This window comes from Artemia sp. Qi Xiang Cuo, chromosome 9, assembly GCF_049724085.1.
Source record: "Artemia sp. Qi Xiang Cuo chromosome 9, ASM4972408v1, whole genome shotgun sequence".
Classification (NCBI taxonomy): domain Eukaryota; kingdom Metazoa; phylum Arthropoda; class Branchiopoda; order Anostraca; family Artemiidae; genus Artemia; species Artemia sp. Qi Xiang Cuo.
The window spans coordinates 53,168,394-53,182,256 of record NC_142802.1 but is presented as its reverse complement, the minus strand read 5'-3'; the positions used below and the strand labels follow the sequence as shown (position 1 = coordinate 53,182,256).

Sequence of the window (13,863 nt, the reverse complement as noted above, 5' to 3'; positions counted from 1 at the left end):
AAGAATCCTATTACTATTTAATTTGCTACCTGCAGAGACCAGACTAATACCTCGATAACTACCACAATCACTTTTATCACCTTTCTTATAAAGTGGCTTAATTAATGTTTTCCTAAAATCGTTAGGTGCTTCCCCTTTTTCAAAAATCATATTCATAATCTTCAGTAGCTTATTTCTAACCTCAGAGCCACCATATTTAAGAAACTCATTTACCACACTATCAGCAACCAGAGCCTTATTATTTTTTAATCCTTTTAGTAGTGTCACTAATTCTTCCTCATAAAATAAATATTCCTTCACATTCAAAGTATCACAAACTTTTTCATTTTTCTCTATATCTTTTCCTGCAACTCTATATCGGTTTAGCACATTCTCAAAATGTTCTGCCAATCTCTCTTTAATTCTTTCCTTATCGCTAATTGTGGCCCCTTTCCTATCTTTAACTATGCAAAGTCCGGATTGACTACTCCCTCTCAATTTATTAACATGCCAGTACAATATTTTAATATTATGCCGTCTAGCTGCAGTTATGTAATTTTCCACTTTACCAATTCAAGCAATCAGATATCATTTTCGTTGTCTTAAGTACTTTAAAATGAACATAAATGATTCAATTCAAGAGGGATGCTGCCAATCGCTTAATCCTCCAAATCTGCACGTTAAAATTTACCATATTGTAAGTGGAGGGCATGATCCATAGTATATTGTTATTTGAGCATATTATTATTGAGTGTCTTGTTTGCCTCTCATTCCAGGCAATCTAATGGTCCTATATCAATTTTAAATTCTTGGTCAACCTGCCTGAGACTCTAGGCGGGAGTGCCTCCAAAAACTAACACACAAGTACTTGTCCAATAAGAGTCATACTTACTTTCACCATTTACCCGTGCCATTTAAACATTTTTGTCCCTCAATTACTTGGAGTATCTGTCTTGGCTTTTTTCCTACAATTAGCCATGTCTTGATGCCTACTGCAAAATACTATATTTTCAATTCAAAATCAACTTCAACTTGAAGTTTACTTAGAATATAGTTATGTTTTGAACTAACTATGCAGTAGACATCCATAATATATTTAAATTTCAGCTTAACATTTTGGGAGTTTGATGGGGAGGTACTCTTATCCAATTTGCGATAGTTTTGAATATGACAAAAAAGGTTTAAAAAAAACTGTAAGTGAAATTAAAGAGCAACTTAAAACTGACAGAAACTATCCAATGCAAAGGAGCTGACGCTCACCACTATTTACACTGAAGTTTAGCATGCACTTTATCGAAAGTATAATTAGTATATATGATACTTTGGAAATTTAGCTTTAAAACGGTAGGCTAAGGGCAGTGATAGGCTACCTCAAATATAATGAAATGTATAGTTGTTTTAAGTTGTAACGAAATCCTTTATGTTCATTTGAGAGAAAAAATTACTTTGTTTATATACAAAATTAAATCCCTTTTGTTTAGCGAAAGGCATAAGTTTTTTATATTTTCTTCCCTTATTTTTAACTCTTAAAAAAGAAACTTTCTCGAAGATGATTCAATTATAAAAATAAAAAAATAAAACAACATGCAGCGATTTTAATTCTGATTAATGATGGCCATTTAGATAAAATACGATCAAACTATCGAAGAATATCCGGATGTGTTCTGTAGCAATTACTCAAAGTAAAACAGGAATTACGTTAAGGAAAGTATCTTACTTTGGAGTAAAAGTAGAAGAAACCCCAACTACCCACACAAACACACACTCACAGAAAAAAAAACCAGAAAACCGCAAAACAGCCAGACGAGCCATGCAGCAATCGCCGCTTTTTCAAAGAGTAAAATAAGGAGTTATAGTAAAGAAGATCAATCACTTCGGGATAAAATATGAAGAGCCAAATTACCAACTATCCTCTAGTCCTAAAAAAGCTGATTCATCATTGTTAACATCAAAATAGCGTAAAATTCCTGTTTCACATGTATTGCTATCCTTTAAATTTATACCCTTTAGCATAAATTTTGGTAAAGCACCCCTGCCATATTGTTACTCAAAAAGACAACTATCCAAGAAGCAACATTTCATAAATTCTCAGAAACAAACACAACATTTTGAGAATGCATTATATTAAAAAGACTGCTACTGTTTACAAATCAAAAATCGAATAATCGAGAATGATCGAAAAAATGACATTGTAAAAAAAAGGACATAAGAATAGAAATTCAATATATAATAAAATTCCAAGTCTCACGATTAACTGTTTCACTGGAAGTCCAAAAAAAGCCTTGGACAATGAGAGGACCTCACCAATTGAACGATTACGTCATGGAATGAACATTCATAATTCACACCTGGTATCACAGGCAAACTTAATAGTGCCGGCCATTGTCTACCCGTTTCCTGGAGTTCACCTCGGAGGGGGGTCAACTAGAACTTTTGACAATTTCAACAGGGTAATTTACAATATATTTAGTATAAGGCACATAAGGGGGCTCATATAGACGGTTAATAATTATCATTTTGGTGGCATTGGGTACAGATCCTTCAAACTGTCCGTTAAACCAACTTTGAGCCGATTCTGGATTAGGAACGTGATTTTCACGCCATGACGCATGCCAGGCGCTGAATTTCTCATGACGATCAAGGATGACTCGGCGATGAGACTGTAATAGAAACAATTATTAAAAAATAAATAATTATAACTTTTATAAAGAAAACTAATCATACAAAATTTGTATTCTGATTGTAAATAAAATAAAAAATATATAAAAATTATAAAGATTAAATAATTATAAATCTAAGAAACTCTGGTTTAAACCTTTATATCAATCCTAAGTAATGAAGATTAAAGACACAACAACAAAAAGACAGTGTGTCAATTAGAGGGTTTACCATTAATTTGGATCAAGTCCAAAAAATAGAAGAAGTAATTTTTTTTAGAGACTCTTGAAGGTAAATTACTGCGATGGAATACTATGCTTTCAATTTTAACTAAATGCGACTAGTATATATTTGAAAGACCCATTTGCTTCGATTAGCATGACTTAATAAATACTTGATTCATGGTTGGACTGAAACATGAACTTTTGGCCATATTAGGGTGTAGCTCAGTGAAAATATTAAGAAATGGATTAGATACACTTTAATATTGATCATAATATAAATAAATTCTTCTCTGGTCATTTGCAACGTTACATCATAAGCTATAGATATGAAGGGTATGGGTATAGAAACAAATCTGGAAATTTGTTTACATGATCACAGGACCTTGGCCTCTTAAACACAGTAGCAACAGATACGTGGTTACTGGCTAAAGTGAACAAAGCTCATTCTTGTCGTAACTTCCACCAAGGAAAGGGTAATTACATATACTATACACACGAAAGCCAAGGCATGTCCGAGACTGTTAAGTCATATATATATATATATATATATATATATATATATATATATATATATATATATATATATATATATATATATATATATATATATATATATATATATATATATATATATATATATATATATATATATATATATATATATATATATATGTTATATATATATATATATATATATATATATATATATATATATATATATATATATATATATATATATATGTATATATATATATACATATATATATATATATATATATATATATATATATATATATATATATATATATATATATATATATATATATATATATATATATATATATATATATATATATATATATATATATATATATATATATATATATATATATATATATATATATATATATATATCGGCGCGTACAAACAGCTCCTCTCATTTGATCTGCCATCAGCAGTCCAATTGCCCTGGAACACGTATTTTGGCAGAAACTTTCTCAAAATGCCTTTGAAACCAACTTGAGACTTCGAAACCTATTTTTAATTCCTAAAAACATCTAATAATAACATTGCACTACTAATTACCGATTTTCATGTATGTATTGGAATCAGGGCCGTATCCAGGATTTTTGTTCAGGTTTTTTTTTTTTTACTAATTTTTGACTTTTGGGAGGGGGGGGGTTTACTAATTTTTGAATCAGTTTTCGAATAATTTTAATGATTTTTACCTAGGTTTTAATAATTTTCTACTTATTTTCGACTCGGTCAAAAATTTCGGGGGGGGGGGGGGGGGTCAAACCAGGTAACCCCCCCCCCCCTGGATACGGCCTTGATTGGAATAAATTAATTTAAAATTAGTTTCTTCAAAATTAGTGTTCCAACGTTGAAGCCAAGTTTCGCGTTCAAGAGAGATCTGACTTGTCTACCCGTGAAAAGATCTAATTTCGCTTATTTTTATACCGGTGTATACATTCTCTGGAGTACTCGCACCTCGGTCCGGGTTTTTATAATGGGTGAGATAGGGAAAGATCATACTGCTATTATATATACTGTGCCTGTAACACACTACTCTTTCTATAAAGTGTTCTAAAACAGCGATTAAACATCGTGAATGCGGAAAATTGTCCCAAATATCAACTACATATATGTAAGTATACTCTATGCTCCCATAAGCAACAACTATTTGCAATAAGATACGATAAAGTATATTCCTCAATTTAATAATAATAATAATAATAATAATAATAATAATAAAAAAAAAAAAAAAAAAAAAAAAAAAAAAAAAAAAACAGTCCAGTGAGATTACGGAAATTGGATTTTTTTTTTTTTCTATGTCCTAAAAAATGACCGAATCTACTGTCCTGTTTTTCGAACTGGTATCCTACAACACGATTTACTAAGTGATGAAATAAATAGGGCAAGTTTTAAATAATAAAAGTGCCACTGTTTGAAATCAAATTTTAATTCATGACTTTGCGTGTAAATATTAGTGATATATCAGCACCAAGCTATGAAAAGGTCACAGGCAGATCTTAACCTTCCCCTGGAATAATAGCCTATAATTTTCTTATCAATTTTCATTAGGTTCAGTTAAGTTAAGTTTGCCACTTTAGCTTTAGCAAAATTACATCAAATAATGCTATCAGTAGTGCATCATTGCTGCTTAAAAATAGGTCCCTTGTGCCCACTTTTTCATAAAGATAGCATATTTGATTATCATCCTTTAAATTAATATATAACTAACATGCTTTCTATTTATAGAGAAAAAATAAATAAATAGAAAAAATTATTACCCGTCGTGCTCGATGAAGAGACCCTTTTCTATACATGAAGCTTCCACTTTTGACAACAAAGGCTAGCTTGTACCGATTCGGACTAAATTTGCACTTAGTATTGTCATCAACAACTAGGCCACGCAATTCTGGTCGTTCTTCCATGAGATCCAACCTAAAACAAAACACATTTAAAGAAATCGAGAACCCAAAAAAATATATCAGCTGAATTTCGCAGGGGGGGGGGGAGGTTGGAGTACGAAATGAAAAAAATAAATTTCTAGGTGCAAATTTTTGGATATTTGTTGGGGGATGGGTCTTCATACCGATTTCAGGATAGGGGTATAATCCCTCCTATCCCTCTATGCGTAGATATGAAGAACACAATAACTCGTGTGATAAGTCTATATTTTTATTAGGCTCTTTAAAGCCAAGGATAAATATCTTCAAGAGTCAGGGAGGGACCTAGAACCATCGACTAGACAAGCAAGCCTAGCGACACTGACAAGTGGGTCCACTGATACTAAGAGAAATTAAAACCCTCAAATTAATTTTCTGCAAAAGTGATACTTTTTATAGTTAGTCAAAACATGGCCAACGTTGACTTTTCTTCCAATAGTCCCTTTGAAATTCTGTCTAAAGTGTCGTTTAGTGAGAGAGGATAAAGGGAGGAGGGTCTCCCCCTTGGTGAGACTTCTTCATCTTTTCTTAAGGTACAAAGTCCATAAGCACCAAAAACGGATTCTTTCGCCACTTTTAATATCTGGCTGTGACTTTTATTTTTAATTATGGGACAATTCGTTGAGAAAAAACTGCTTGCAGAAACTAAAAACAAGAAGGAGAACAACAACTGGAACCTCTCTGCTTTGGTATCTTGATAACTGCCTTTAACATCTTTTTATTATCTTGGGGAGGAAGCCAAGAGTTCAGAATTATTTCAGAGGTTTCAGCTGTTTCAGAATTTTTTAGGGGTTGGAGTAGAGACAAATGCTTGAGGACTTGAGCAAGAGGCTTTAGGACTCTTTGCATAGGGGTTTTGCGATCAGTAAAACATATTGGCTGGTTTCAGTAGCTAAGAAGCGATTATGACATAGGGGAGATTGTTAATTACCAATTTTAAAAGTTCTAACTTAAACTGAACTTAATAGTTTTTTTTTCCTATGTTTAAGGGGTTACTCCACGCAAGCGAAAGCTTAAAGAGGGTTAAGTATTTTGCTCTATTACTTTTCTTTTCTAAAAAACGGAAGGCTTCTGATTTCAGTCTGAAATTTACTACTCCCTGATTTCTTGTAGAGGAAGAGAGCAACATGTATTACTTTTGATTTTTTGTGTTCTTGGTATGATATCTCTTGCATTGGGACATAGAAGTGTTTGGGATTAGAGACAGTCCTCGCAGATATCAGATCTGCCATCTAAATATATTTAACAGATTTACGGATAAAAATGTCTTCGACATACAGCAAGTTACCAGGGAACGCAACTCTAGGAGTTGTCTTCTGATTGTTTTTTTTTTTAGATTGCTGTCAGTAGAAAATCTGTTTATCTTTTGAAGCAAGGACATAGAAAATTCTGGGGACATACACTTCAAAAAATTTTCAAACCCTCATATTAGATATTAAATTTCAGCCGCAGAGGAACCGAAAAGTTGGTTAAATCTACAAAAGCAAAAAGGAACATAAGGAAAAAAGAAACAATACAAAAAGAGTATATTCATGTTCAGAAAACAACTTTAAATTTGAAGCAAGAAATAATGTTACTGTTGCTCACTTTTGATCATCAATTGATCATCAATTTGATCAAAATTGATCATCAAAATTTACACACTAAAAGTCTTCATAAAAAAGAGACGGCTCTAAAAACGACTTCCGCAACAAATACCAAACAGTCGATTAACGTAACAAATACCAAATCACGAAGCAAAAAAAAAAATTTCAAATTCGACACTTACTTCCGTTCAGGTTCATCTGATTCGAGTTTTTCTTTCTTGATTTTATCCTTGAGTTTCCGCCAATGTCTAGTATTCCTTCGGAGAAAAATTGGTTTGTCTCCAACTTCCGGAGAATCAGGGACATAACTAAATTCACCAATTCCTATAGAGGCTCCTTGTGAGTAACTGTCAACATAATTCTGCCATTTTTCCCGAGATTTCTTAGTCTCAGATTTATCGGATATTTCTGATGAATCTGTATCAAGTAATTCAATCGTGAGCTGGTTCAGGCCTTGATGCTAAAAACATAAATATATTAATGAATATTGCTTTCAACATTCACGACTTTTGAGGGCATCTAAACAGAGTGGGAGATTATCACAAAATTCTCCATTTTTTAATCAAATAATTATGATTGTTTTTATTCCTGGAAATTCCATTTCTTATATTGAATACTGCTGATAAATATAGAATGTAGGAGGAGGAGGGCATGGTAAACATAGGCATGTCCACAAAATCGTATCCGGAAGGAAGAGATGGGCATAACTTAACAAAGAAGAAGCAAGAACAAGCAAATTAGAGGAAAAATCATTCACCTTTAAGACGCTGCAGGGATGGGGGGGATGGCACGAATCTCCTACTCTCCTGCATAAGAGCCGTCATAAACTGCTCGTATGTTTTTATATTTTTTATTTTTAAGAAAGTGATTGTGAAAATTTTACTAAAAAAAAAAACGAAAAAGAAAGAAAAAATATAATAGTGAAATAGATGAAAATGTTTCAGTAAAAGAAAAATAAAAAAGAAAGAATTCCTTCATTTACTGACATCACTGCAAACATGCAATTGTTTGCATAATCGTCCAGAACTAAGGACAAATACTCGAAACCAACACAATATCTACTGAACAGCCGAGTGCGTCCAAGGTCACGATTTGCAGGCGTTTCGAACAAAAAATAAAGAAGGATAGGAAAAGGATAAGATTCTCCAGCGCCATGGATGGTGCATAAGGCATCGAATCCACGTTCCAGTTGCCGGGTCTTTTTGTAGGGATAGGTAGCAAGCCTGTCACCCAACCTTCTGGCAGCTGTTATCAAAACCCTGGACCCAGTGCTCCCAAGCAGAGCATCAATCCATTGTGCTATCAGAGGGTTAAAAAGATATATACCATCAGTAAAAACCAGTACTTCGCCAGAAAAAAAAAAATACGATGTAATATCAGTGAAAGCTCGTCAGATACCACGAGTCTGTATGGGTTCCGGTGCTCTCAAAATTCACAAGTAAAATTGGCAAGAGAGCCCATGTGGCTAGACAGGCAAATTAACTGTGTATCCCCACCAAGCTTGAAGTAATTCTATCGGCTCCAAAAAATAAGCAGCATTAAACCTCTAGGAAGATTTCAATATTTAGCGTAAAATTTAACAAATGCTGCAATATTATGTTTTTCTAAGTGTATTACTTGGATTGTAAATTTGGTTGGTCCAGCTAAATGGTATCAAGAGAAAAAAAAGTAACTGTCACATGATCTGATATGATTTTAATTATTGTGACTTAGTCAGTATTTAAGCTGAAAATGGATGTTTAATTAACACTTAAGATATTCAAAAAGAAAACTTGAATACAATAATTTGTTAAAGCATATTAAATTAAAGGGTCCACCAGACACTAAATACAATAGAGCCTCTGTTCCACAAAGCATCAGCAGCTAAATAGTTCGGTTAAAAGTCGAAGCTTTCAATCAAACTATCGAACTATTTAATCGGACGAAGTGGTAGTTTGGGCCGTTCGGAAGAGGTTTCTTTACAGTAGAACGATACCTCAGAGTGTGGAAGCCTTATTTCTTTCATTGCGTTTACACAATTTCTAGCAGGATAAATAATCCCGCCCCCCTCCCCATTGTTCAACCGTCAAGACAGACACGAAGGCACACAGCTCGGTCCAACTATCTTAAGGTTGAGGCGCCGAAAACCGAGCACTTGAATAACAGTTTTATTCGATGTTGCTCTTAGATTTGGAACGATTTTCCTGAGGACGTTATCCCTAAAAGTTTCTCTATCAACTCTTTCAAAAGAAGATTCAACAGTCATCTAAGACCTCACGATGGAACAATGTAAAAGACTAGCGGCAAATCAGATATTTAAATGTATCTGACGCTGCGAATTTAGGATAAAAAAAGGGGGTACACAAACATTTTCCCATTCCTTATTTTTGGTTTGCTCAATATATTTCAGTAAATATTAATTAACATATTACCCAAGAAGCGATTATTTATTCTATGGAGAAATAATTTGGCACACATGTGATTTCGGCCAATGAACTGGTAATGCAGTTCAGTGCCAGCAATACTTTTAATGGAAACAAGGAATTTTAAATATAGATGAAACAAATGTCACTGAGGTGGGTTTGAATGAAAGGGCTAAGAAATTTGTGCATAATCTTCCTCAGAGCATTTTTCATAAATATGGAACAATAACCAGGGAGTAAGCCCCCCAACCAAGAAAAAAGATGCCCAGTGTAAGCGCCTGGCAATAACATATCTTTGCTACTCCCTTTTCTTCTTGTTCCTTCTCAATTAATTACAAATTGACATGCATATGAGATATGCAATCCTGGCTTTGATTATACACTATGTAAATCCGTATTTGCATTAAACAAAAAAGTTACAGCTTTGAATTTTTATTTTTGATTACCATATAATCGTAATGCAATCAAGATTCCAGAAAAGATATGACGAGTCACGTGACAATGAGTCACTCTTTATATTGAGGCATAACATAGGTGAAAATTTTTTAAATATCGTAATTACTAACTACTATGATGTGAATGGGATGCGAGGAGGTAATAAAATAAGCTGGCTGTAGAGTCGTCAAGGTCAAAGAGTATTAAAAAAAAACTTACAATATACATCTTGAATACGTTATCTTCCGTAATGAGGGCCTCGCATTTTGTTTGATAGGCAGCCTCAGCAACATGTCTTGGCTGTATAAGTCGCTGCTTTAGGAATTGGAAGAAGCATTCTGTACATTGAATTGATGTCTCCTCTGATACAATATGTTGCAGCTATAAAAGATAACATAGATTACATTTTGTTCTGCTTTGGTCAGGATTCGGACTCGCCTATGTTTTAATGCACTCCTATAAAATCCCTATATTTTGGCTAAAATCCTATTATTCCTATATTTTCGGCTGAAGAGCACTAAGAACATTGCTCATGATTTGCAATTTTCACTGCTCGTTAAGTAAGCCAAGACGTACTTTTCTTTGCTTTTGAATCTGCTTGTAAACTGTGCTGTCTTTCGGTATAGATCGATAATTAATTACAACTATTGAGCTGTTTGAACTTAACTAATGCTTGTGCTAGGCTTAGTAGGTTGCTTCTGCCTGGGCTATGCTGTTGTGTTGGCTTAGTAGCCAATGTTTTGTTTTTTTCATGTTGGGCCTGTCCGAAATGAGCGAAGATCAGTATATAGGATAGCAGTCTCTGCTTAATGAGACTGGAGTTCTTTCTTGCGACTTATACGTTTCCTGTCATATCCTTCCATTCGATGTTCCCAAAATACCCGATAGAATGTCCCGATGTGCGAATAGCGATATTCGCAGTCTTCTTCTGATCACGCTTAGAAGTGACGGACCAAACGTCAACACAACTCACGTGTCTGATCACCGACGCGCTGCATCCTTACTGTAAGCAAATGCTTGTGAAGGACATTCAGTCATATTGTGCACTAGAATTTGACGAGACAACCAACAATGCTGGTATGAAAGAGTTATAGATACGTGTTCGATATTGGTCCTCATACGGAAACGAAATCCAGAGCAGACATTTATGCACAAGTTTTATGGGCCACACGACAAGTGATGACCTGTACAGGAAGATAATGTCAGCCATTGAGCAGAATCAGCTGCCACTTGAAAAAACTGATCACGCTAGGAAGTGACGGGCCAAACGTCAACAAAAGCGTTTGGAACAAGTTCAATGCCGAAAAAAAGAAAGTGTCGGAAAAAGGGAATGTTGAACATTAGTACTTGCAACATCCATATAATCCATAACGCTTTCTTGAAGGGTATTCAGGTGTTCGGAGAAGAAAGTTCCGACTTTGTTATTCTTGTGCATTCATTTTTTGACGGCTGGTCTGCACGTTGTGAAGACTATCAAAGTGCCGAAAGAAAGTGGGAGTAACAAAGAATGCTTTCATGAAGCATTTCCCAAGCCGCTGGCTGACGATCGGACGTGCCCTTGCTAGGATCATGTAGCAGTGGCCGGCAATCTTAGAGTACTTCCTGAACTTCGCGCCGAGAGAAAAAACTGAAGAATATATTGTCCACTCCGAAATTTCTGAAGATTGTGGCTTATATCAAAAGTCCGACGATGAAGGCCCAGGTCGAGTTTATTCTAGCCTCAGCAGAACTGTTCATGAGTTTCACCCAACTGTTCCAGAAAGAAAAGTCTCTCATTCATGTTCTGCACTCAGATATCAAAAGGCTAGTTGTGACGCTTTGCGGACGGGTGTTTACTCCAGATTTCGTGACCGGAGCTGAAAATTTTTCACCAGAAATGTTGAACCTTGCTGACAAAATTTGCAGAAAAGCCCATAGTTTCAGAAAATGTGAAACGAGCTTTCGGTGAGAAAGCAACACTGAAAGACAAGGCCATTTTCTATGTCAATGTGCGAAAACATTCAATTGCGGATATTCGCCATATTTTGAACAAATCGCCTTGTGAAAGCAAGAATGTCACAACTGACACCCATAGTCAAAATTGAGTTACGGACCCTACCAGTTATTTTTTACGAGCTTTCTAGTGGTGTAGTTCATTTGGTTGTACTACGCTTCCCGGCTGAGTAAATTAAAAATTCAACTTTATCGTAAGTGCATATTTTTCGCTTTTGTGAAAGCGGAAATTGTCGAAACTGACCGCAGGACTGACTTCCGGTCAGTTACGACATCAAATGAATAAAGTTTGTTCATCAAATGAACAAAGTGCTGGATTTTCAGCAGGCCTCCAAGATCTATAAATACGCTAATGGACCATTTTCCGAAGTTAAACAACTTCAGTTTAAACAAGGATACTCATAGAGAGTCAGTTACAAACTGTCATTTTCTGACGAATCAGTCTCTGAAATAAACCTTGCTGTAGAGGGTAAACTTAAGACAAGGAAAGACACTTCTTCCACAAAAGTGATTGAGTTTCTTGTTGTTCCAAACCTGTTATTCCTACTGAAAGAATCAAAGATGTGCAATCAGTCTACGGGTTTATGTCTCCTCTAAATGTTAAGTACTGCAAGTGTATTTTTGCAAGCATGAATCCCAAGGCCATACCCAGGATTTTTTTTCGGAGGGCGTTTTACTCAAAAAAAGTTTTTTGGGGAGAGGGAGGGAGGGGGGGGGTGCACAAAAAAACACAAAAAACGCATAAAAAATTTGTTTATATCCATTTTTGTTACGTTTTTACGAGCCAGACAAACATTTTTTTTGTGGGGGGGGGGGGATACAGCCTTGATGAATCAAGACAACAACCACCCACCCACTGCAGTACAGAGAGCAATCCCAGAAGAAGTTGCAACGCCCCTTCCCCCCCCCCCCATTAAAAAATCTGAGAAAGGGAAAAGGCAGTAAGAAAAGACCCAATAAGTTACCTTGCTTTTTTTATTAAGTAGTCGAAATTTCTGAAGTTGTATTATAATCACTATGTATTAAACTCAGTTTAGACGACCAAAGTAGTAAAAAAAGGTAGAAACGCCACATCTGATAAGCCTTGGCTATTCCTGAGAAGATATTGATGAAAAATTGTCGTAACAAAATGGAAAAGGAACGAAAGGGCTCCCTGCACTTTTGTCGTAATTATTTTACTAGCGAAAATGAGTAGGCTGAACTGTCGTATCCGTTTTTTGTTTGACCTTTTGACCTATTAAACTTTATCCATCCGGATGTAAAATCTGCCAAATGATTGCTCTTACTAGCGGCTTTAAATCGGCGTTCCATCCGTTTTTCTATCTACCATACGTTCAGCTCCGCAAAAACTGTTTTTTTTTTTTTTTCAGTTGCGTTATTCTCGGAATTTTAGAAGTGCTGTTACGACATTCTTGCTTTGACAAGGCGAAATGTATTCTGGAAAAGGATGGTTTTCTAAAGGCTTTACGCTGTTTGAGTACGATCAACATGAAGGATTCAAGAAACATTGCAGACATAGCGGCTGTGGCATGCGAGATTGCGATTGGAGTAAGCTCAGACGTCGCCCAGGCTGAGTGGCTGCTTTTGCGAACGGAAACTGGGTCCCGTGAGGACACTTATCAAATCGATCATTTTTGGAGCCATTATTTGGGACTAGTGAATGAGCGCAGGGACAGCAAGTACCCGGAACTTACCAAGCTTATCAAAGCGGTGTTGACGTTGTCACATGGCAGCGCAGATGTTGAGCGTGGGTTATCGCGTTCTGGTAGGATTCTCGGTGAATACCAGGCGTTAATGTCTGAACGCGTTCTGGATGCGAGACTCGTGGTATATGACGCGTTGAGGCTTTATAGAGGAAAACCAGAACGGTTCATTATTACAAAATAGCCGTTGAATTTTTTACGTTCTCGGTATCAACAATATCTGAATGAAATTTTGTTGTATATTTGTATTTGAAAAAAAAAAAAAAAAGAAAGAAAACGCAGACACTCGGGAAATGACAAATTTATGTGACCAGGCATCCCACGCCATCTACCACAGATCTGATCCCGAGGACTTCTGATTCCTATATTTGGGCCCGAGAAATCCTATAAAAATAGGACAGAGCCTGTAATTTGAAACGAACCGACCTGTC

The 13,863-nt window shown here is 35.4% G+C and overlaps 1 protein-coding gene across 1 annotated transcript in view; it reads right to left on the bottom strand.

The window, feature by feature from the left end:
- Positions 1-2,086: 2,086 nt before the first annotated feature.
- Positions 2,087-13,863, bottom strand: part of Sin3A (SIN3 transcription regulator family member A) — a 90,467-nt gene continuing 78,690 nt past the window's right edge. Inside the window, 4 exon segments of the mRNA XM_089095017.1 lie at positions 2,087-2,639; positions 5,156-5,309; positions 7,083-7,360; positions 9,957-10,118. Of these exon segments, the coding sequence (XP_088951143.1) occupies positions 2,400-2,639; positions 5,156-5,309; positions 7,083-7,360; positions 9,957-10,118 (834 nt within the window). The 3' untranslated portion in view covers positions 2,087-2,399.